This window comes from Mobula hypostoma, chromosome 10, assembly GCF_963921235.1.
Source record: "Mobula hypostoma chromosome 10, sMobHyp1.1, whole genome shotgun sequence".
In the NCBI taxonomy this organism is placed as follows: Eukaryota; Metazoa; Chordata; class Chondrichthyes; order Myliobatiformes; family Myliobatidae; genus Mobula; species Mobula hypostoma.
In genome coordinates this window covers 105,968,303-105,992,895 of record NC_086106.1, presented here as the reverse complement: position 1 = coordinate 105,992,895, position 24,593 = coordinate 105,968,303, and the positions used below count along the sequence as shown (strand labels likewise).

The window sequence follows — 24,593 nt, the reverse complement described above, 5'->3', positions numbered from 1 at the left end:
ACACACACACACACTTATAAATGACTAATACAATAACCCTTTCATAAATCCATTTTCAGCTTTGATTTGTTGTCACACTATTATGTACCAAATAATAATCTAATGTTATATTGTTTTGCAATAATGCTAGTAGTGGTTAACCAAGATCATTTATATGAGGTTACAGAAGAATTGGTACATTTTTACTTACCTACATTACCAAATACCCTTTCCAAAAACTTATCTGAAATCCTCTTCTTATTCCCCAATATGACTCCACGTTTTTCCCTGCACACTTTATCACATCACCTACTCTGCAATATGTTCAGCTTTGTAATTCCTGGCTCAGATTTATGGTGCAATATTTGTATGGTACTATTTAAGAAATAATCAGAACTCTACATAGTCTATCCATCCATAAGAGTGAACATGGCATAATAAAGCACTAACTTTAAAGAATAACACTATGTTGTTAATGCAAATATTACACTTTAAAAGCTAAAATGTAGTAATGGTTCAATTTATTCCGAAGATTACAATGACAATGCAGAAAACAGAAAGGGGAAACTGAATGAGAATAGTCATTCATAATGAAGACCATATGATGTTTTTTATTTTTATTTACCATGATTCTTAGCAACTTTCTAATTGTCAGAAAGAGCATCTTCGATACCCCTCTGCCCTACCCTTTCCACTGCTCAGAAGCTGGAGTTCTCTGTTATCTTCCTTCCCATTTTAACAAAGCTTATGGGAATATTACACCCAAGTCATGCTAGCTTCCTTTGCAACTTTTGAAATCTGTACAAACTCACCTCTTTGACTATGCTTTTGGTAACTTCTAATTCGTCTAATTCTACTTGGGATCAGTTTTCACCTTTGTGAAGTGCCTCAACAAATACAATCTGTTACTGTTGAGAGTAAAGGAAACAACAGAAGTAGCAGAGAAAGCTTAGCAGACCAAGGCTAGAAGAAAACACACACTTTGGAAAGAGCAAAATGCACACAGGACCAAGGCAGGTGCAGAGGGGGAAAATGAAGTCATTAGAAGTGAAGGAGCAAAACGGGGCAGCAACAAGTATCAATGAGCATTACAGCACTGGGTATTTTTATTTTTAAAAACATCCCTACAGATAAATATTTCACCTACTCTACCTGGAGTTATTGCTTTTGAGCCGAGCATTGTGTGTAGAACAATTCCCTAACAGTTTCATTAAACTTACAGGCCACTGGTCTGGTACCTTGTCTTACTTTGAAAACTTAATTTGAGTACAAGAGGAAGTATAGTGTTGGCATAAGAGAGAGGAAAATGAAGCAACGTAATACTCAGCAGAGAGATCGCTTTCCTGTGTTGGAAGTCCAAAGACTGACACCAAAGGAATGGCGGAATCAGAAATGAATGAACCGTGTATTGTGACTATCCAGTTGTGGACCAACCAACAGGTATCCGAAGAAGAAAGTCTATTATGGGAAATAATGCACACAGTCGGCTCTCCGTGATCCTATAAAATTGAAGATCAGCTGATACAGCACTTCATTTATTTGCTTTAAGATAATCATTATTGAAGGACTTACTCACTTCCTCAACCCCTTCCATTTTGCCCGACATGCCCTTGTCCAAATATCATTGTGTGCTGTTTACATTGAATGCAATTATCCAACCACTGAAAGGACTGAGATGAAAACCCATGAATTGCAACAGTGAACTTCTCTGCCAGCATGATGGCAACGGTGACACATTACTGCAGTTTCAAAACTACAATGACCATTTCACAACAGCTCCTGAGACCTGTGATGTTCAGGCTACAATATTATTCACTTCCCAACATCCATTTATACTCTTTTCAGATATTTATCCTTCAGATTAATACACATTGTTATAAAGTAACATTTGCCACACAATGCAAAATGCTGTGTGATCTAATAATCAATGTAAAAATGATGTTAACCTTTCTTATTACCTCTTCAATCCATCTGTGACAGCCTCCAGTGTGTCCTAGGTGCTGATATGCCAAGTCACTAGCACCCATTCACAAACCTGAAAAGTCTTTTTTTCCAAACCCTTCCTTAACGTTCCCTGCCTTTTCATGCATTACTTTACAGTTCAGCGACAAGTGTCCCATTTCTCAGCAGAAGACAAGCTTAGCTATATCACCAAAAAGACAAGGACACTTCCTCGCTTGAGCAAAAGAAAGTAGAGAAAAAAAAAACTTGATCAGTGTATCAGAACTGCCAGAAGCAGAGGGCCAAATCGTATTTCTGTTTTCTTTCCTGGAAATGGGCTGAAAAGATCAATATTATTTGATGCAATTAGAATCAATAAATGGTAACATACGCTGCTTTAGAAACCATTAAATGCAGAACTAACTTCTTTTTCCATTTAGTCTGATCTTACTGAAGTACCAGAACTCGCCTTACCTCTTAGATCTCGATTGAAATCATGAAGTCTCCGGATTTCCCCTTCTAGCTTGTTACGCATAGCTTTCTCCAAGCTTTCTTTCTTGGAAGATGACTTGACCAGGTTCTCATAAGCCTCTGACACTCGCTCGATTTCCATTTCCAGCTGCAACAAGGGGAAAACGTTTCTAAGCAGCAGCTCCACCACTGCCTGACCCATAGCATTTGTCATGAACATTCAGAGCATGCAGTCAGAACTAAAACTGTAGTGCAGCTCCATTTACACGCCTATGCATTATTCCATTAATATATTCAATCACCATATCAGTGCTGGTCCTCCCCCCACAGGTAGCTGTCACCATGTTAGAGAATTTGAAATGTACTCACAAGGAAACATTTGTAAATCAATGGGCAGGCCAGTCAATGCTATAGCAATCAAGAAAATGAAGCAGATACCACAGAACTTTACTCCTATTGCAAATTGGTGCATTTTAGGAATAAGGTGCTTTGGCGGATGAGTGGCACCAGCACAGCTGCACTTACTGACTTAAGCTTATTTTATTTATTTTTACTTTTGTGATACAGTACGGAATAGGCCCTTCGAGCCACGTCACCCCAGCAAACCCCACCCCCGACAAACCCAATTAACCCTGACCTAGTCACGGGACAATTTACAATGACCACTTAACCTACCTGGAACAGCTCTGGACACTGGGAAGGAGCTGGAGCACCAGGGAAAAAACATGCATCCCACGGGGAGGACGTACAGAGACACCTTACAAAACGGCACCTGAACTGAACTCCGGAACGCCCCAAGCTGTGGTAGCATTGGGCTAACCCCTATGCTAACGTGGCACCCCTTATGACCTCTGGCTGATAGCTGACCAGGATAACCCCCCAGCTCCGAAGCAATCAAGTGGGTAAATTCTATTGCAGATAGAATTAGAAAAAAAAACAGGAATAAATTCAAGGTATTAGAGCATCCTCTAACTTGTTTTGTTACTACCTCCTACTTTTTTCAAGCACCCATACATACCAATTAGAAGCTCAGAGATCAACTGCAAATACAAATGAAAAAGGTAAAGTAAGCTGTCAATAATTTGCCCTAATCTTGGTTAATCTGTTTTTCCATCAGGACCTCTTGCTACATACATCACAGTTGAGAAGTCTAATTTAGTTCTTACGGTTGGCGTCCAAATGATTATTCTGCATTTATGTTCACCACACCTCCAGTTCAAGTCTCAAAATTCACACAGAGCACTCCTGTTCTAGTCAGCTCTCCCAAAGCTCTTCAAATGTTTGTCCCCTATAACTAGATGCAAGTAAAAACATCTGATTCATTACCTTTGTACACCTTAATGCACAGCTCAGTACCACACTGAACAAATGGTCAGCAGGCATCACAGAAAACACAAACTTCTGACAGATCTGATATGCTTCCATTGTGATCAATAATGCAGTACAATTCTTCTTACAGTTGCATAAGGATCGCACAAGAACTCACTTGTCCTTACCAACTACTGAGCAACCAATTAATAATTACTACTCTTTTGGGAGAGAAAAGGGATGAGGGGAGGTAACTACTAACTCTAGGGTCAATGCACATCCGGGATTATGAGCTTACACTACCATGGTAACTGAGTGTATGAGGACAGCCAAGTATCTCTTATTTGAAGCTGAAAGGACAGAAGGCTCAACTGATACTTGGTTTACCTGCAATAACTCTGTAAACCAATTACTAACATTCTGTATCTGGTCTTAGCTAAACAGATAAATAGATACTGAATTCTGATGTTCATGCAGACTTAGCTGTTTAACCAGAATCCCACATACACACTCACAGAATACATCATCAGGGATTCCCACGACCCAGGTCATGTACTCTTCTTGCTGCTGCCATCAGGTAGAAGGTACAAGACCCTCAGGACTCACACTACCAGGTTCAAGAACAGTTACTACTCCTCAACCATCAGGCTCTTGAACCAAACTGGATAACTTCACTTGTCCCATCACTGAAATGCACCCACAACCAATGGACTCACTTTCAAGGACTCTTCACCTTCTTGTTATTTATTGCTATTTATTTATACCTGCATTTGCACAGTTTGTTGTTTTCTGCACTCTGCCATTGATCCTGTTATAGTTACTATTCTATAGATTTGTGGAGTAGGCTCACAAGAAAATGAATCTCAGGGTTGTTCAAGATGACATATCAACATTGATAATAAAATTTACTTTGAACTTTGAACCCAAGACTAAGTTTACAATTATCATCACTCTGCACCCGAGACACAAGCAAATGTGGTACATCTTTGTGTGGATTCCATATTGGTAATAAGAAAAGTTCTGTTGTTACCATCTCTAATTATCTTGTTTTGAAAGTCTGATTTTAAAAAAAGGCTTAACCAAGTCTGATGGTTGAGGAGCCAGAATAAATGGATAAAAAGAAATAACAGTAGGGGTACCTTTAACAAATTGATTTTGGAAGAACTAGTTATTTTAATGCAATGAATTTAGTAATAGAAAACAATCACAACCTACTGCAAACTCCACACCTACAAACAAAACTGTGTTGCCCATTAGATTAGTGACATGTCATGTATTTTGATGTGCCTATCAGAATGAAGATGTCAATGAACAGGATTTAAACTCTTCACAAGCATTTTCACATCACATCAGACATTGCTGCCTTACTCGTAATGATGTGTCTCCAACTCATTTGCCGAAAGCTCTTTACTAGATTTCCACTTCTTGTAGCCTTTCAGCAAGCCACATTAAATTTAAACCAATTGAGAGGCAATTTCATGATTCCAATATATACAATGGATGAGTACTATACTGTACCTCATTTTGGTAACCCTGGTATGCTTCATCTTTTTACGAGGTCCCAAAAAAAAACAATTTTGCAACCTACCAGCTATCAATTCCTCAAAGAACGATCTTTTCATCGATATGTTGCTTATACTACATGCTGCGTAAAAGTTGCCCAAAAAGTCTCTTTACCTTCTGCAATTTAGCCACTTTGTCGTAGTATCCTTCCAGCTCCTGGCGAAGAGCACGGTTTTCCTCTGATAAGATCTCCACCATCTGCTGAGCTCGCAAGACAATAGCCAAAGGGTCGCCCTGAAACTGTTGGTGCAAGTGGTTTGCAGGGGGGCCTTGTTGAGGCTGGATACACATTGGTGAGGCTGGGGGCTGCATTACTGATACAGATCCCATGGAGGTCTGAGATGATGACGGGCTGTGCTGATAGCTTCGCTGCTGTAACTGCAGTTGCTGAAGTATCTGTCCCTCTTGGTTTTGCCTGTTAATACAATAAATATGCATAATATTAATATCAGATATAAAGAGTGTACACATAGTGGTCCCACAGGTTTTATCAAATTACATGGCCTCCTCTACTACCACAATGAGGACACTTTCAGGTTGGAGGAACATATTTCATACAGCATGAAAAATGATTTCTCTTTCAATAATTTCCCCCTCTTCCCCCTTCCATCTTCTTTCATTCTCCCTTTCTGGTTCCCCTCTTACCTCTCTCCACTTCCCCTGGTGCCTCCTCCTCCTTCCCTTTCTCCCATGGTCCATTCCTCTTCCATCAGATTCGTTCTTCTCCAACCTTTTATTTTCCCACCTATCACTTCCCTGCTTCTCCTTTTATTCCCCCCCCCCCAGCTCCACCACCCAACCTGGCTTCGCCCATCATGTTCTAGCCACTTTCCCCACCACCACCCCCGCCCCAGCTCCACCACCCAACCTGGCTTCGCCCATCATGTTCTAGCCACTTTCCCCACCACCACCCCCGCCCCAGCTCCACCACCCAACCTGGCTTCGCCCATCATGTTCTAGCCACTTTCAAGGACTTTTCATCTCATGTTTTTGATATCTATTGTTTAGTTATTTATTATTATTATTATATTTGCACAATTTGTTGTCTTCTGCACTCTAGCTGAATGCCCTAGTTGGGTGGTCCTCCACTGATCCCATTACGGTTATCATTCTCTACTTTTATTGAGTATGCCCACAAGAAAATGAATCTCAGAGTTGTATATGGAGAAGTACATGTACTTGAATAACAAATTTACTTTAAACATCTATATGCCTTCCCCTTCCCCCACCACCTTACTCTGGCTTCTTCCCCCTTCCTTTCCAGTCCTAATGAAGGGTCTCAGCCTGATATTGTCTACTGATTATTCACTTCCACAGATGCTGCCTGACCTCCTGACTTCTTCCAGCACTGTGTGTGCGTAAACCAAGCGGTCCCACAGGTTTTAACCAAATGACTTGTTCAAAAGTACAAACATTAATATGATAACGTGGGGGCTGCATGGTAGTGCAGTGGTGAGCACAATGCTATACATCGCCCACTGTAAGATCGGGGCTCAATTCTCATTGCTGTCTGTAACGAGTTTGTACATTCCGCCCATAACCTCACAGGTTTCCTCCAGGTGATCTGGCTTCCACCCAATTTCCAAAAATGTACGGTTAGGGTTAGTAAGTTGTGAGAATGCCACAATGGCACCAGAACAGCGAGCTGCTCAGCACGATCCCTGTTGATTTGATGCAAACAACACATTTCACTGTATGTTTCAATGCATACGAGACAAATAAAGTTAATCCCTAAATCTTCTATATTACAAAGAAAACATCTATAAAATGGGGAGCTTCCATCTTGTGCAATGCATCATATTTCTACCGATCCAAACAGTTTGGGGGAGCCAGTTCTCACCCTGATCAGAGGTGCACTGTCAAGAGAGTTCAGCTCTTAGTCAAAATCAAGAGCACATTTGTTTGTGAATCCAGTGCAACTCTCCAAGCCAAATGGCTTCCATTCATATTTGGTTAGTGTGTGTACGTAAACTAGAAAATAGTGGCCACAGTAATAGAATTCTCCAAATACTTGTAGACAAGTAAAACAAGTATATGAGACTTGACTACTCTTGTTATTGTTTGACATGTACCACTGATTGGTGTATTGCAGCCAAACAACCAGTGGTTCTTTCCACTGAACGATTATGATCCCAGCCCTCCAGCAACTGTCGATCACACCTTTTTCCTCGCAATCAACATAATAAAGAGAACATTATTTGGCTTAGTCAGATGAGTCAGGCAGGAAAAAATGCACCTGCTGAATAGGCTGAGGCAAATAGATATTGATGAGGTTTAAAAACAACTATTCAGGTTTTGATACTAGCACTGATTATATATTTTTAATGTTAACTTGTGGACTATTATTTTTATTTAGAGAAAAAGTGCGGTAAGCCCGCGCTATCTAATTACACCCCTGTGACCAATTAACCTACTAACCAGTATGTTTTTGGAGTGTGGGAGGAAACCAGAGCACCTGGAGGAAACCCACTTGGTTACAGGGAGAACATACAAAACTCTAAACTTAGAGACAGTGGCTCCCACATCATCTCATTTCCCCAAGAGAACAAAATTTAATACAATTGTCACATGAAACACTGCAGAGTAATCCATAACATAGATTTGTGTATAACAACTCAAGAGATAAATGATTGAATGAGCAGGAATATGGGCAGCATAAGCATAGATGAACAGGGTCAACCATTTAGCCACCGCAGCTCTCCTGCTAACTTTCTTTTTTTTTAAGATGATGCCAGGTCAACACCTCAATTTCATTTCCCACTCTTCTCCAAATGGCTCATCTCCCAAAAATATATCGATGTACAGTAAGCGTACTGAAGTTTTCAATTGGCCATGTACATACCTATGATGATTATAGTACTCCACTCAAACTCAGACCCAAACTTCAACCTCTCTTGTTCCTGTTTATACAAGTTCACTGCAACAGCACTTGCATCTATGCCGAATCTTTAATGTTGAATGAAGTCTAAGATACGGCCTTGTAAAAGTATAACCAAAGAACAGATCTCTAGACAAAGGTTAGACAGACAAGACTAATAACAGCAATTAGGAATGAGCAATTAATGGTGACTCTGCCTCTGATGCCCACATCCTTTAAATGAATCAGATCTTCAGCTTCTACAGCACAAAGTGAAAGTTTGGTTGGAGATGTTTAAGAGATTCAAGCATCTAACAGATTAATTATATGACTTCTGCTCCAGTCCTTCCAACTATCAGCATTAACTCTGTGCACAGCCGAATCCTACAGCACTGGCATCTTCATTATAGGAAGGACGTTGAGTCTTTGGAGAGGGTGCAGAACAGGCTCACCAGGATGCTGCCTGGATCAGAGGGCATGTGCTGTAATGAGAGGATGGACAAATGAGTGCTGTTTACTCTGGTGCGGCGGAGGTGGAGGGGAGATCTGATGGAGGTTTATGAGATTATGAGAGGGATGGATGAGAGGACAGATGGTATTCTTCCCGCCCCCAAAGGTAGAAACATCTAATACCAGAGGGCGTGCATTTAAAGTGAGATGGGGTAATTTCAAAGCAGATGTGAGGGGCAAAGTTGTTTTTTTTTAAAAAAACACGAAGGGAGTAGTGGGTACCTGAACTGTGCTGCCTAGGATGGTGGCAGAGGCAGATACACATACACAAGGGATTTTTAAGAGATGTTTGGATAGGCACGCGGATGTGAGGAAAATGAAAGGACATGGGCTGAAGAGTTTAGATAGCCATTTAATACTAATTCATCTGGTTCAGCACAACATAGTGGGCCAAAGGGCCCGTTCTTGTTCTATGTCCATTTGCAACAAAGGATCTATCAGCTCACCTTCTGATTTCAGCAGCAATACCTATGTATGCTCACTTATCTTCAAGTCATTTTACAGGCACGATGCTACTCCAGTTTTATAGCAGTCGAACACAACACGTTCTTGGCTACACAAATCAGTCAGAATTTTCCCAGTTTTACTCTGCTGACAGCTATAGCCTGCACAGGAGATCAGCCCATTCATGGTACTTTTCATAAAAATTACTGCTTTCTTGGATCTGAACATGGCTTATTGCAGCTTAGGAGCTATAGAAGATATTGAAGGCACTTCAAACAACAAAAGTTATTGCATCTAAGTTTCTGATCCCAGCTGTGTAGTCAGGGAAAGCAACAAGGCCAGATGTTTCCCCACAGGAAGGACAAAAAAAAACAATTAATTCAGATTACAAGTCTGGCCAACAAGTGGAAGTTCAGGAGGGCCATGAGTAGCTGGCTAGGGAATAGGCACCGGTACTGGGGAAGGAGGGAGCTATTCCGATGGGGTTGGGAGGGAGGGAACGTTGACTCAGACTATGAAAGGCCTGCGTCGGGCACTGTAAGGCATGAAGGGGTTGGCTCCACCTGAATCATGCTGGGTCGAGGGTCTATAACATCGTAAGACCATTCCATCAGGGCTGATTTATTATCCCCCTCGACTCCATTCTCCCCATAAACTTTGATGCTCTTACTAATCAAGTACCTACCAACCTCTGCTTTAGATATGGTGCTGGCAAATCACATAAATAGGACTGAGGAGAGGGCTTTATAATAGTAGGAGACTGCGTTCAACAGTGTGGAAGAGTATTGATAAAGGAATAGGGAAGGAGAGTGCAGGAGAGCTTACAGAAGTCTCCAGGATAAAGGTTAAAGGTTCAAAGTTTCAAGACAGAAAGTTGAGAAAGGGGTAAGAATTTAACTTCAGGAACATTGAAACGAAATTGAAAGGAAGGGTGGCATATACAGGACTAAACATGTTATAAGTGAATGCACACAGTGTTCAGAATAAGATAGATGATCTTGTAGCACAGTTAGAAATTGGCAGGTATGATGTTGTGGGCATCGCTGAGTCATGGTTGAAAGAAGATCGCAGTTGGGAGTTTAGCATCCAAGGATTCACAAAGGACAGGCAAGTGGGCAGAAGAGGTGGGGTGGCCTTCTTGGACGCAAATCAAATCCATAGAAAGAAGTAACAAAGGACAGGTAGGTAGGTAGGTAGGTAGGTAGGTACATATATATCTATATATATCTATATCTATATCTATATCTATATATATCCTATATATAGATAAGAATAGACATCAGACGGCTGGAAAATGACTCTGGGGAGGTAGTAACAGAAAACAAAGTAATGACAAATGAACATAAGCATTTTGCATCATTCTTCACTGTGGAAGACACCAGCAGCATGATATAAACTTGAGAGAAGCAGGTGGCAGAACCAAGTGCAGTCGCTATCACGAAGGAGAAAATGCTTGGGAATTTGAAAGGATTGAACATAGCCAATTCACCTGGACCAGAAGGACTACACCACAGAGTTCTGAAAGTGGAAGCTGAAAAGGTTGTGTAGGGATTAGGAATGATCTTTCAAGAGTCACTAGATCCTGGAATGGTCCCAGAAAGACTGAAATATTTCAAGTATCACTCCACTTTCTAAGAAGGGAGGGCGGCAAAAGACAGGAAATTATAGGCCAATCAGCCTGACGTCTGTGGTTGGAAAGACAATAAGAGTCCATTATTCAGGTACATGGAGGCCACAATAGAATAGGCTGAAGTCACCATGGTTTCCTTAAGGGCAAATTTGCCAAAAATTCTACTGGAATTTTTTGATTAGGGTAAGTTTGGATAGGTATACATGGATATTAGGGATAAGGGGAGTTATGATCCAAGGTGCAGGTCGTTGGGAGTAGGCAGTTTAAATTGTTTTGGTATGGACTAGATAGCCCAAAGGGCCTGTTTCTGTGCTGTACTTCCCTATGCCTCTAAATAGCAGGCTGGATAGATAAAGGAAAGTCAATGGATATTGTTTACTTGGATTTTCAGAAGGCCTTTGACACGGTGCTGCACAAGAAAGTGATAAACAAGAGCCCAACATATTGGAAAGATACTAGCATAGAAAGAAGATTGGCTGACCTGATGGGCTGAATAGCCAAATTCTGCTCCCATGCCTTATGGAACAGTTTGTTTATTAATTCCAATAAATTGTCAGCATGTTATATTCTTAAATGCCATTTTAACCCCATTTTTTCCAATATTACAAGACCTATTTTCCTTTGATACTTTCCAAAAAAACAAACCGCACTGAATTCTAAAATATGTGCATGTTTAAAGTTACCCAGAGCAACGTCAAACTGGAATCCCACAGATTCCTGTGGTCTAAATTGGTTTGGATTAAGTCAAATAACCTTTGATTATTCTAATGGAAACTCTTCATGTTTCTAGATCTTTTCAAAAAAAATGTTTCCATTTTTTGAATGTTTCAACAAACACATTCAACAATATGCCATCATGTTCACCACCTAATTGTAAACAATTCTGACTTGGAATGGTATCATATTACCCAGGTCTAAACCTTGGAATGCCCTCTGAATGCCCCTGTGGAAACATCTTCACAAGACAGGTACAGCAGATGAAGTCATAGCTCACCACCATTAGTGCTGGATTTGACACCACCACCAAAACCTGCCAGAACTGTTTAGAACTCATGCACATCCCCCAAATATTAGAAAATTAAGGAAGCAAAGTACAGGTGAAGCTTTGGGAAGAGTTTCAGTTTGTGATCTCTCTGGTCACAGGCATACAAGCAGAGCACCAGAGTAATGGATTTGCCCACTCACCCAACTACAATAGCTGAGTGGGTTTGTTCTTGAAGAATACAATCATAGCCAAAACAAAACTGCCAGGTTTCTGGCACCAACTCATTAGGCTCCTTCATAAATGTAAAGATTTATAAAAAAATCCTCACAAAATGCAAAGTTAAGCTTTGACCTGTAGAATACCAGTAACACAACACAGATTTACAGCAAGGGCTGTAGATTTACTACAATCAGTCTGTGTGTATAACAGTTACTTGGACGTTGTTTTATAGGATTGCTTTTATATTTATTTGTGTTTTCTTTTATTGGGTTCTTTATGTTCATCGTGCTTTTTTTAAAGCTGCATCAGATCTGGAGTAACAATCATTTTGTTCTCCTTTACACTTGAGAACCGAAGAAAAAAGTCTTGAATCTTACTGTTCTATGTTCTGATCAATAAATGTGTCATACAATGTCCTCTCACCCAGTTCCCGGACCAAAACGCTAGTTCCTCATCCCGTGCAGCACAGCTATTACTTATCTCCAAACCAAAGGTTACATGATGAGATAGTCACTATTGAATCCAATAGGTAACTCAGAACACACCTCAGAGCATTACATTTGAATGGTATTTAAACAACGTGGGAAAACATAAAAACACGAGAGAAAATAGTAAAATTGATTACAAGGGGTGGGAGCAACTGTATGTGAAGTTTAAATGCCAGAAGATGGTTGACTGACCTCTTTGGAATTTCACTTGCTTCTAATTCTACACAAAACTATGACTGAGACTTCACACCTCAGAAACAACAGATTACAGGAAGCACATTCAAAATGCTGGAGGAACTCAGCGCAGGCCAGGCAGCATCTATGGAAAAGAGTAAGTCGTCGGCATTTCAGGCCAAGACCTTTCATCAGGCCTGGAAGAAAAGATGGGAAGCTGGAGCAAGAAGGTGAGGGGAGGGAAGGGAAGGGGAGGAAGGAGTACAAGGTGGTAGGTGATAGGTGAAACCGTAAGAGGGGGAAGGGTGAAGTGAAGAACTGGGAAGTTGATTGGTGAAAGAAATAAAGGGCTGGAGAAGGTGGTGGAGCACTAAAGAGAGGTGATGGGCAGGTAAAGAGATGAGGTGAGAGAGGGAAACTATAATGGAAATGGCGTAGGGGGGTGGGGGGGGGAACAATTACCAGAAGTTCAAGAAATTGATGTTCATGCCATCAGGTTGGAGGCTAACCAGGCAGAATACAAGGTGTTGCTCCTCCAACCCGAGTGTGGCCTCATCACAGCAGTAGATGAGGCCATGGACTGACATGTCAGAATGGGAATTGGAAACAGAATTGGAGATCCCACTTTTTCTGGTGAATGAAGCATAACTGCTCGGCGAAGCAATCTCCCAATCTAACATGGTGTATCACCGGTCTACAGGAGGCCACAGCAGATGACCCAACAGACTCACAGGTGAACTGTCGCCTCACCTGGAAGGACTGTTTGGGGCCTTGAATGGTAGTGAGGGAGGAGGTGTATGGGTAGGTATGACACTTGTTCCACTTGCAAGGATAAGTACCAGGAGGGAGATCAGTGGGGAGGGATGAATGGCCAAGGGAGTCACATAGGGAGCAATATCCCTGCAGAAATCGGAACGTTTGGGGTGGGGGGGGGAAGAAGAGAGAAGATGTGCCTGGTGGTGGGTCTCAGCAAAAGTCTCCCAATCTACATTCTCGGCAAAGCAGTTCACCAACACACCGTCCACCCGAAAAATGGAATTTTCAAGTGGTCACCCACTTCAACTCTACTTCCCATTCCCATTCTGACACATCAGTCCTCGGCCTCCTCTACCGCCACGAGGCCACACTCAGGTTGGAGGAGCACACCCTATATTCCGTCTGGATAGCCTCCAACCTGACAGCATGAACATTCCCAACCATCTGGTAATTCGCACCCCCACACCCCCCTTCACCATTCCCATTTCCCTCTCTCATTTCAACACCTCCTTCAGGTACTTCTCCACCTTTCCTTTTTCTTCTACCCTCTCCTATCAGATTTCCCCTTTCTCCAGCCCTTTATCTCTTCCACTTACCAACTTCCCTGTGCCTTACTTCACCCCTCCCATTTTCACCCACCATGTTGTACTTCTTCCTCCACCCCCCCCACCTTCTTGCTCTAACCTCGTCTTTTTTACCCCAGTCCCAAAGAAAGGCCTCGGCCTGAAACGTCAACTGTTTACTCTTTTCCATAGAAGCTGCTGGCCTGCTGAGTTCCTCCAGCATTTTGTGTGTGTTGTTTGTTTTTGCAGCATTTGCAGATTTTCTCGTTTTTGTGCTACTTACGGATTACAGGAATTGAAGGTGTTGAATTTACCTGACAGAACCATAATCTGGAGGTGGCTGGTACCTCATACCAGGAGCATCTGGCCTGATATGTGAATTTACACCTGGTTTTAATATCTCAGATACCATTCCCAATCGGAAGTCACTGTAGCAATTTCCATAATCCTGAGCCTTGGAAGTAACAGTTAACGCAGGTGTATTTTTGAACGGATATTCTGGTGGTGGTCCTCGGGGGTCAGTCCCTTTCACAGACGTCTGAGGCAAAACATGGCCAGCACTCATATAAAACTCATTTGCCTGTTGGGATGAAATCACGCCACTTGCAACGGAAGATTGTTCTTTGACACCATTTGTTGCTAAGGAGAGTTGCATGAGGCGTTCACTCAGAGAGCGAACGTGACCTTGTTTCAAGTCTTTAAGCCCATCATCCTGGTGAACCTTCCCGGCTCCAATCCTTTGGACTGTGGACCGGCCTTCAGTTCTCATCTTCTGGTTGTTTATTCCCGTAACAAAGAAAGCAGTTCCCGCTGCTGTATGCTGCTGTCCTCTGAAGAACTGCGATTGGACCTTTGCCTCTTCGTACGTTGGGAGCTCCTCGGTATTCTGCGCTGCTCGGCTCTGCAGCTGCTTCTCCATGGCACTGTTGTCAACCTGCAGCTCCTGGCCCTGGGGTTCCTGTCGTGCAGAATGTGGGACCATTTGACGCTCATCTTGTGTCATGCCATCACTGGAAGCTATCACTGACCCATTGTTGTTGAAGGCAATAACGTTTACCGTGGCCTGCTGGTGCAGGGCAAGCAGGTTGCGATTCTCACTTGGGTTGCCATAACGGAGTTGCTCTTGTAACAAACGCTGTAGAACTGTCCCACTTGTTCCTTCTTCTGAATTTCTCATTTCAAGCTTGTGTGTTCTGGGAATGCCGTCCAGGTATGTACATCAACGTGAGCCTTGTCTTCAAGAGAGAGAGGGAGAGAGAGAGAGAGAGAGGGAGAGAGAGAGAGAGAGAGAGAGAAAGTATAATAGAATTAGAGGTAAAATCATTTGACACAATCTCAGGATTATTTACATTTCTTACATGTACTTAATTAAAATACCTGTTTGAAATTAGGAGTAGAATTTTGAGAACTGCTTTCAGTGACAAATTCCAATGATTCCCAATAAAGTTTTCAGACTAATTTACAAGCAGCTGTGATCATACCCAAAAAATTATATTCCATCCCCACTTCCTCTGAGAATAGCTGCTGCAACTGTACTTGTAATGAGCCAGACAAACCAGGTAGGCTGCAACAGCCATTAGTCTAAGTTAGCTAATATTTCTATATTTCCCTAGAGGAGAAAGGGTCGTGGGGTGGGGTGGAGATTTGCTTCAATTGATTTGGCAGGTTCTCTACAGAAGAATAAAAGCAAATCACATTTATTGTTTCCATTGCTATCTGGGGAACCAATATTACATTCGTGAACGCCTAACAGGATCCAAAGTGACAATTCAGGTCTTCGTGCTCAATGCCCGACTCAGAAGAAAGTCCATCGACAAGATACTAGCATTCCAGAAAGCATACCTCAGAATAAGCTGCAACTTTTAGGATAAAGTACTGGTGTGCTGGAGAGCAATGGAGAAAGATCTTCCCTGATACACAGAACTATATTCCTTTAAGTGTTGATATTCCTGGAACTTGGGCAAGAATGTAATTACGTCCACAACAACAAGCTGGCACATGAAAGGCTCCTCTGTCATTTCACAATTCAAATAAGAGGTACTATGTAAAATAGTTTAGCTTCTGTAGAAAAAAAAGTGAGTCACTAACAATGTCTTGCTCATTTGTGTGTAATGCAGTGATTACACCTTGTGGTATGTGGTTCCACCTATCAGGGCAGAATTTTATATACTCTGTCGATCTTATATTTTACTATAGCTTGTAATGGCATTAAGAAGTGCTATAACATCTTCAAATCCAATTACACCGTGTCACAGATAATTCCAGACATAAATTGAAAAGCAACTCGAAGTAAAATTATGTCACAAAGGAAGGTTAGAAATTTACTAATCGTTTCATCTAATTAAAATAATCTAATTAGAAGACCTCACATCTAAGGTTAACTTGGCTATTTCTTTCAAATGCTACCTTGACATACTTTTTACAAAATTTCCCTAACTCATTAATTTACAGGTGTTTGAACCATATTGGGTTATTGAAATACAAAAGCACATCTTCAGTGGATTCATGAGTAATATTCAATTCATTGTTAAGTTTAATCATTTTGTTTTTCTGGTATATGAATCACTTAGTACTAATGACCTATAACCATGGTGATATACCTAACAGGGCTGATCACTTTACCTAAAGGATATGAATTATAGAGAAGCTTGTACAACACCAGGCAGGTCCCAATGTCCAAGTTCGGCCTTTAAACCTTTCCTATCATGCACCTGTCTAAGTAACTTTTAAACAATTGTATCTGGATCTACCCCTTACTTGGGCAGATCATTCCACTTACCCACCACCCTAGTGTGGAAAAAGTTGCCCCTCAGGTCCCTTTTAAATCTCTCTCCTGTCACCTTAAAACTATGGCCTCTTGTTTCAGACTCCCCTACCCAGAAAAAAAGGCTGACTGTTCACCCTATCAATGCCCCTCACAAATTTATGCATCACTGCAACGCCACCTCTTCGTCTCCTATGCTCCAGGCAAAGAAGTCCCAGCTATCTAGTCTTTCTTTAGAACTCAAGCTTTCTAATCCCAGTTGTTAGGGTGCATTCTGGAGTTATGGAATACAGTTAACATTAATTTCAACAGCAACCAGTCTTCAAACCTGAAAGTGGATTATAGATAGAGTTTAAAATGCAGCCCAGAACAATAGTGTTCTTGGAGCTGTGGACTGGGGTCAATTGCCTACAAAGAAATACTCCATTTGACATGAGATGTCTGCATATGCATGAATGCAGCCTAGAGTCAGAGAGAATTAACATTCATTTTGGGTGTCTGGAGTGAAGATGGAGGTGTTTGAAAGTTATATGTAATTCAAAGGATGTGTTGTGGATACATTGTAACAATAGAATTGTCCTGCTGTTACCTCTGATCTTTAGCGTTTAAAAGTGTCATGTAATATTAGATCAGACAGCCTCTTCTAAGAATGTTTCGAGTACGATACCTGCTTGTGTGCTGAATAAAGATGTCTATATCACCAGCTTCAGTGTCTCCTGGTGACTTCATTCAGTCACATTTTGAGGGCTCGTCTTGTGAATCTTTTCTGCACACTTTCCAACTTATAGCTCAGTACCCTGAACTGCACACAATTTGGTGATGTTGTAACATTTTCTGGTGTACAAATACACAGTGGAAAGACAAAAGTCTTTTAAGGTAAATTGGTGTTACTGCTTACTAGCATACCGACAGTTGTCCGCAGAAGAGACAAGAGATTAAAAAAAATAAATTAAAATCAATTGTTATCCAAGAAAATATATTGGGTGGCAAACAAATGGCAGATGGGCATGCTACAAGAAGTGGCACTGACTCAATGGACCAAATAGCCTCCAAAGTCAAAAGAAAATATGGGAAAAATGACATTATTTATTATAATGCCACACTAGACATTAGTTGAGTATTTCTTATCACAAATTTTTCCCTCTAAATAATACTTTATATTCTCTCAAACAACAACTTTAGACCCAAAACACACAATTATCCCATTTTCATCATTCAGGTGAAGGCAATTGAAAATTTCACACATCCATCAACCTTTAATAGCAGCTCAGCAACACTTAAAAAGGTAGAATATTAACAGATACACATTTTCTAAGTGCATAGAACCAGATTATCAGTTGTTCCCCAAGAAGCACTAAAACAATAAGAAATAAAATGCTTATTGATTTTTCAGTTTAAGTGCTAATAGGCAACGTAGACAGATTACAGCTCTGCCTTTAATACCATCATTCCAAATAAACTGATTCCTAAGCTCTGAAACCTGGGCCTTAGCACTCAGATCTGCAGCTGGATCTTCAACTTCCTCACAGACAGGACCCAGGCTGTAAAAATAGGGGACAAGCTCTCCTCTACAATCACTCTGAGCAGCGGTGCCCCACAAGGCTGTGTACTCAGCCCCCTGCTGTACTCACTGTACACCCATGATTGTGTAGCCAAGTTTCCATCAAACTCAATATGTAAGTTTGCTGATGACACAACAATTGTAGGCCATATCTCGGGTAATGATGAGTTTGAGTACAGAGAGGAAATTAAGAACCTGGTGGCATGGTGCGAAGACAATAACCTATCCCTCAACATCAGCAAGACGAAGGAATTGGTTGTTGACTTCAGGAGTAGCAGACTGCACAACCCAATTTACATCGGTGGTGCGCAAGTGAAACAGGTCAAAAGCTTTAAGTTCCTCGGGGTCAATATCACAAATGACCTGACTTGGTCTAACAAAGCACCATTCACTGCCAAGAAGGCCCACCAGCGCCTTTACTTCCTGAGAAAACTAAAGAAATTTGGCCTGTCCCCTAAAACCCTCACTAATTTTTATAGCTGCACCGTAGAAAGCATTCTTCTAGGGTGCATCACAACCTGGTATGGAAGTTGTCCTGTCCAAGACCGAAAGAAGCTGCAGAAGATCGCGAACACGGCGCAGCACATCACACAAACCAATCTTCTGTCCGTGGACTCACCTTACACCGCACGCTGTCGGAGCAGTGCTGCCAGGATAATCAAGGGCACGACCCACCCAACCAACACACTTTTCGTCCCTCTTCCCTCTGGGAGAAGGCTCAGGAGCTTGAAGACTCGTACGGCCAGATTTGGGAACAGCTTCTTTCCAACTGTGATAAGACTGCTGAACGGATCCTGACCCGGATCTGGGCCGTACTCTCCAAATATCCGGACCTGCCTCTCGGTTTTTTTGCACTACCTTACTTCCCATTTTTCTATTTATGATTTATAATTTATATTTTTAATATTTACTAATTTAACTATTTTTAATATTTTTAATATTTAATATTTGTATTCCAGGGAGTGTGAAGCGCAGAATCAAATATCGCTGTGATGATTGTACATTCTAGTACCAATTGTTTGGCGACAATAAAGTATAAAGTATAAATACACAAAATTGTAGATGCTCGATATCAGATATAAATGTTGGAAATGCTGGAAACATGCAGGTGAGAAACATTAACTATTTCTCACTCCACAGATACCACCTGACACAATCTTTTTTTTAAAAAGCAGAGAGAGGCAACTAGACTGTTCCAAATTGAGAAGAACCAAAAATTCTTGCTGTGTATTTCTATGTGAGGTGGGACAAACCACAATCTACAGTGGAAATGGAGCAAGATGATACTCTTGAAAATGCACATTTATTTTTTAGTAATTTATTTAAATTCTCTTCCATTCTCTCAAGCAAGTTCTCAGACGACTCACATCAGGCGCTACGCTGAGAAAATGCTCCTGTCGTCAGTACTTGCCACTGTTTTGGCCTGAGCTTCTAAGCAATATTGAGCTCCAATGGAGACAGGATTCTAGCATATAAATACTTTGTACTAAATCTACTATCTACTATCTGTAAGAAGGCAGCTTCTATCCACAGAATTTTCACACAGAGATAATTACGTATTTATTGTGCAATTATGGCTATCACACTTCCCAAGGTGCATGGATAGCAAAGCAGAGAACACTATTAATTTCCTGCACCCCTCAAATACAAAAACGTTCTCAGTGGATGGATGCACGAGTAGTTTGGGGGCATCATTTCTCAATTTAAGTATCACAGCACTGCCTTTCATTCAAAACCTCAGCCTGATGATGAATTTCTGATTAAAAACGCAAATTCACAGACGCACCCCCATTCCAATTTTCTCTTAAACTTCTTCATCGCTAAAATCTGCAGAGCTATGTTACCAAATCTCCTTTCTCTATGTTTCCAGGTAACACTATTCCTTTCTCAAATGCGTACTGTTTTAAAATAATTCATTCAATAGCTCAGTTGGTGGCATTCTTTCTGTGAGGAAGATTAAGGTTTCAAGTTCCAACTCCAGGGACTCCACCATTCACTGAGTAAAATGATACCATTCCCTCATCAATGGAAAGATTCATGAAATAGTTGGATTTTAAGAAAACAGCGGGGAGGGGGGAGAAAGAGGTGGGGGAAGAGGTCTTCTGAATGGAGCGCCATCGTTTGGATAATTACATTAGAGGGTGGCGGGGTGGAGATACGTCTCTACCAAAGGAGGTGTAAGAAGCTCCTTCCCTCCACTAGCCTACAACTCACCCTTGGGCAAGGTGTACTACTTGCTTAAACCCCCACTCCCCCCACCCCAAATGAGGGTCAAGTGAAGCCATGAAAGCAGGTGGTGGATGGTCACACGAGTAGCTGGAACATAATCTCAAGTCCCGGTTATGGCACCACTGACACCAGGGAGACAATCTTTGAAGGGTATTGATAATGGCTGGGGTCACCTGTCTTGGAAAACACTGCCCAGAAGAAGTCAATGGCACACCACCTCTGTAGAAAAATTTGCCAAGAACAATCACAGTCATGGAAAGACCATAATTGCTCACGTGATACGACATGGCACATAACAAATGAACATTAAACAGACAACTCAACCCTCAATAGGTGCATAACTTTGCATAGCACCAGCATGAAAAGCAAGACAGTTCTTCCTGGAATGTATTTATCACTCACCTAGTGCCTAGCATTAAATTATCTGACTCATTATCATATGGAATTTTTGTAGTTCCCACAAGACGATGAGTAAATCTCAAACATACCCAATTGTTGACACAGGAGACTGCAGATGCTGGTATCTGGAACAACAAACAATCTACTGGAGGAACTTGGTGAGCTCAGCAGCACTTGTCAACATTCTGAATCAAAACCCTGCATTCTGGATTGATTGTCGTGTAGCTCTTACAATACGGGGAGGTCACGAAGGACACCACACAAATGCAAATTGGCCCTCTTTAAGAAATCTCAAATTACCATTCATATCCATTGTAAAAGCAAGAAAATAAACACTTGTAGTAATGCGAAGGCACGTCATGAATTTATAACTGGAGGCTTCAAACACCAGCAGAGATGCAAAAAACATTCAGCTATCCTGAGAAAAAGTTGACTTCATGTGCACATGCACATTCCCCATTGTGTTCACATAAAAAGCCAAACCGCATGCAAAATTTCTCTCACTTTTGGCAATGGTCTATGAAGGAAAGAACGTCGACATCATCATAATACAAAAGTTTTAGTTTCAAGACAATGGCCCTATGTTTTTAAAATTTCAGTCAAATTATGGAAAGTCTGCAATATTGTTATGGTGTTCACTACAGTGGTTACAAGCACCTGCCTCTGTTTCATTCATTATGTCCTCCTTGGCTGCAGTGGAAAGCTGTGGAGCTGTAGCTTTTGATCTTGTTTCTCTCGGTAAAGCGGCATCTTGAAAAAAATGCTGTTTAGTTCCTTGTAGGTCAGAGAGCCAACCACTAAGTCTTCATACCTTTATGACCACCATAAAGAAATTCAATTTCAGCAAATTAAACTGTCCAATTCCCTCACTACCCTATTGTAAACTTCAGCACTACACTGGCACAAGATCAAAGGCATAGAAAAGAAATGAGGTCACCTGAATTGCCCAGATAAGTCTTCAAACAATAGTACCTGTAATTCGCTTTAGAGTTAATATACCTGTTGTAGATAAACATAGGAACAGCATAAAATATGCACTTCTAACCAAAGATTAGATCACAACCAAGTTTAGGTACATTTTCAAACCTAGAATGACCCAATAATTCTGAAGATTCAGCAGCCATTTATCTAGACAAAATGCTCCTTAACACCAGAAAACTGCAGACGCTGAAGGAGTGGGTCATGCAGCCTCAGTGCAGGGGGGAGGGGGTTGTTGAGACCTTTCATCAGGACTAGAAAGGAAGGCGGCAGGAGCCAAAATAAAAGGAGAGGGATGGGGTAAAGAGAACAAAGTGGCAGGTGAAAAGGGCTAAAGGAGGATCGTGATAGGAGAGGACAGCAGGCCATGGAATAAAGGAGGTGGGGCCATCCAAACTCCAGCACAACAGCACCTTTCCTGATCCTTCAAGTTATTCAGCCACAGGATTTAATTAACCATCAGCACTGGGCGAGCAGGAAATTCTCAAGCCTATCTCAAGCTCCATTCTTCTGCCATCATTTCACCCTAGCTATCAAGATGAACTTCAGGCCATGAATCCACGACTGCCTAGTCTCACCCATAATATGACCCAATTCTGCTTCTGAAACAGGGTCAATGCTGCAATACATCACAAGAAAAAGTTTTTAAAAAATGTAACAGGCTGCAAGTTCATACAGGAGTTGTAAAGGCAAGAAGAGTGGTGAGTAAAAATGATCAGAGCTGCGAGAATTCCCCCCCCCCCCATAACCTGACAGCTTCAGACCACTTTTAAGTACTCAGTCGTTGTGTGCAATTAGGTTTGAGGATTCAGTGGGTGAGGACAGAGGAGACTCACTACTGGCAAGTAGGTTAACTATTTACTTACAGGACAAGACACACTAAACATTCAGTAAACTCTTCGTGCCACACTCAGTTACAAATACTAATCTAAAGTGAGCACCTGAAGTGGGAGGACAAAACAGACCCACAGCTGTGTAACCCTCTCACCGGGCTCGGAAGCAAACTTGGCTCGTTAGCAAGCTCAGCTAACAGCCACGTGACCGAGCGATGAGAAGGCCACCTTTCATAAACAATATATGAATAGGGTTGGCATGATATGGGGTTCAACCAAACAGGAACATCGTGATGTTCCAATTAAAGAAACCTGGATTTGAGCAAATGCTATGTAAAAGCTGCCCATACAGTACTGTCAGTCGGCCAGAAATAACATTTCATACACTACATATATAAAGAAAGTGTTTTTATAAATTTCAACTTGTTTTACTATTTATTGTTATGTTTATTATTTCGTGTTGCGTTTGTTATGTTATGATTGCACTGCTCCTGGGAAACACTGCCTCATTCTTCCCTGCAGAGCTGATGTACGGTTAGAATGACAATAAAGTTTTTCTGAATCTTGAAATCTTGAAAGGGGTCCATTACAGTTAAACCAGTCCAATGTGCATAGATTATTGGTGCTCATACTGCAGTCATCTTTTACCCACATGCGGGACCCACAGTCTGTATGAAAGCACACACCACATTCCGAACTTCCCTCAAAGTTCAATTCCAGGAAATTGGCTCTCTCAGGAGTATTGGCCCTTCCTCCTTGGAGCCATTCATCTGCACAAAGCAACGGGGACTATACTTCCAACGGCATTCTAGTCATCTTGCCCCAAGGTCCCGCTCACTGCTCCCATCAAAAACCCCCGAACCAGACTACTGTCCTTCGGAAAACTCTTCCCCACAATCCTGATTGGCTGTCTCACATTCCTAAGTTGGACAACATATCCTCATCTTAGCCGAAGCCAAAAAACTTTCCAGCTTGGCACACTGCTCTTACAGAAAACTGCTAATATACACTACCTCACAGCATAGCAGTAGAAATCATAACCAGGGCATTACAGTGCAAATACTAATTAAAAATATGCGCCCGGGACCCCTTTACTGCAGCACACCTCCACTGTTTACCAGTTCTGTCACGCTTTCGACTACCTGGTCCACGGCAACCCAGAGAGCAAAAAGAGAACAACTGGTTTCCACGTGCTAGATTTAAACTCTACCGGCACGGTGATGTCATCAACCAAATGACAGTTAGTGGGAGGGGCTACAATGAAATTCCCACCTCCCACGGGGAGAGTGGCTTTTGATGAGCAGGTAAGTTAGATACTTACTGCAAGACCAGGCTGAAGGAAGATTGGAGAACTGGTAATGTCACACGCACTGCTGCTTAAAAAAAGGGGGAAAAAAAAGACAAACCAAGTAGCCTTGTTAGTTTAACTTCAAAAGTCAGCAAGTTCTGAGGTTCAAAATAAGCTTTCATTCAGAAAGATAAAGTTTAGATTCGAATGTTGTTTAAATTTGCTGCTAGTTTATTTCTCAATCTGCTTGGACAAGATGGGCCAAAAGGCCTTCTGGGTCATAAGTTTTCTATGATATTCATTGCCATAGAATTACAACTGAAACAGCAGTGGCCCTGAGCTCAGAACAACTTTTAAATGCAGTCCCAGTCCACTGCTCCCTCCCTGCAAAGCACTGAAGTTTCCCACAACCTATGGACTCACGCTCAAGGACTTTTCATCTCATGTTCTCAAGATTTAGTTTTTTTGTTATTTGTACTATGTTTATCAACACCTTTTGTACATCCATAACATTTTTGCCTCCAGACACTTTTTGAAAATCATAACATTTTCAATTTTGCAAACCTCAACACCATAAATGTTTGAAAGAGCACGGCCAAGTTTTAGGTAGCTTTCCCCAATCAGCAACCAGAGAGGCCGCCTGTCTGGCCCAG

At 41.5% G+C, this 24,593-nt stretch overlaps 1 protein-coding gene across 3 annotated transcripts in view; it reads right to left on the bottom strand.

Moving 5' to 3' along the window:
• amot (angiomotin) overlaps nucleotides 1-24,593 on the bottom strand; it is a 70,920-nt gene that overhangs the window by 28,444 nt on the left and 17,883 nt on the right. For all 3 annotated transcript variants that reach the window (XM_063060991.1, XM_063060992.1, XM_063060993.1), the window contains exons 2-4: nucleotides 14,203-15,123; nucleotides 5,377-5,677; nucleotides 2,395-2,539 (exon numbers count right to left, since the gene is read on the bottom strand). In XM_063060991.1, coding sequence (XP_062917061.1) covers nucleotides 2,395-2,539; nucleotides 5,377-5,677; nucleotides 14,203-15,065 — 1,309 coding nt within the window. In that variant the 5' untranslated portion in view covers nucleotides 15,066-15,123. The remainder of the gene's footprint in view (nucleotides 1-2,394; nucleotides 2,540-5,376; nucleotides 5,678-14,202; nucleotides 15,124-24,593) is intronic.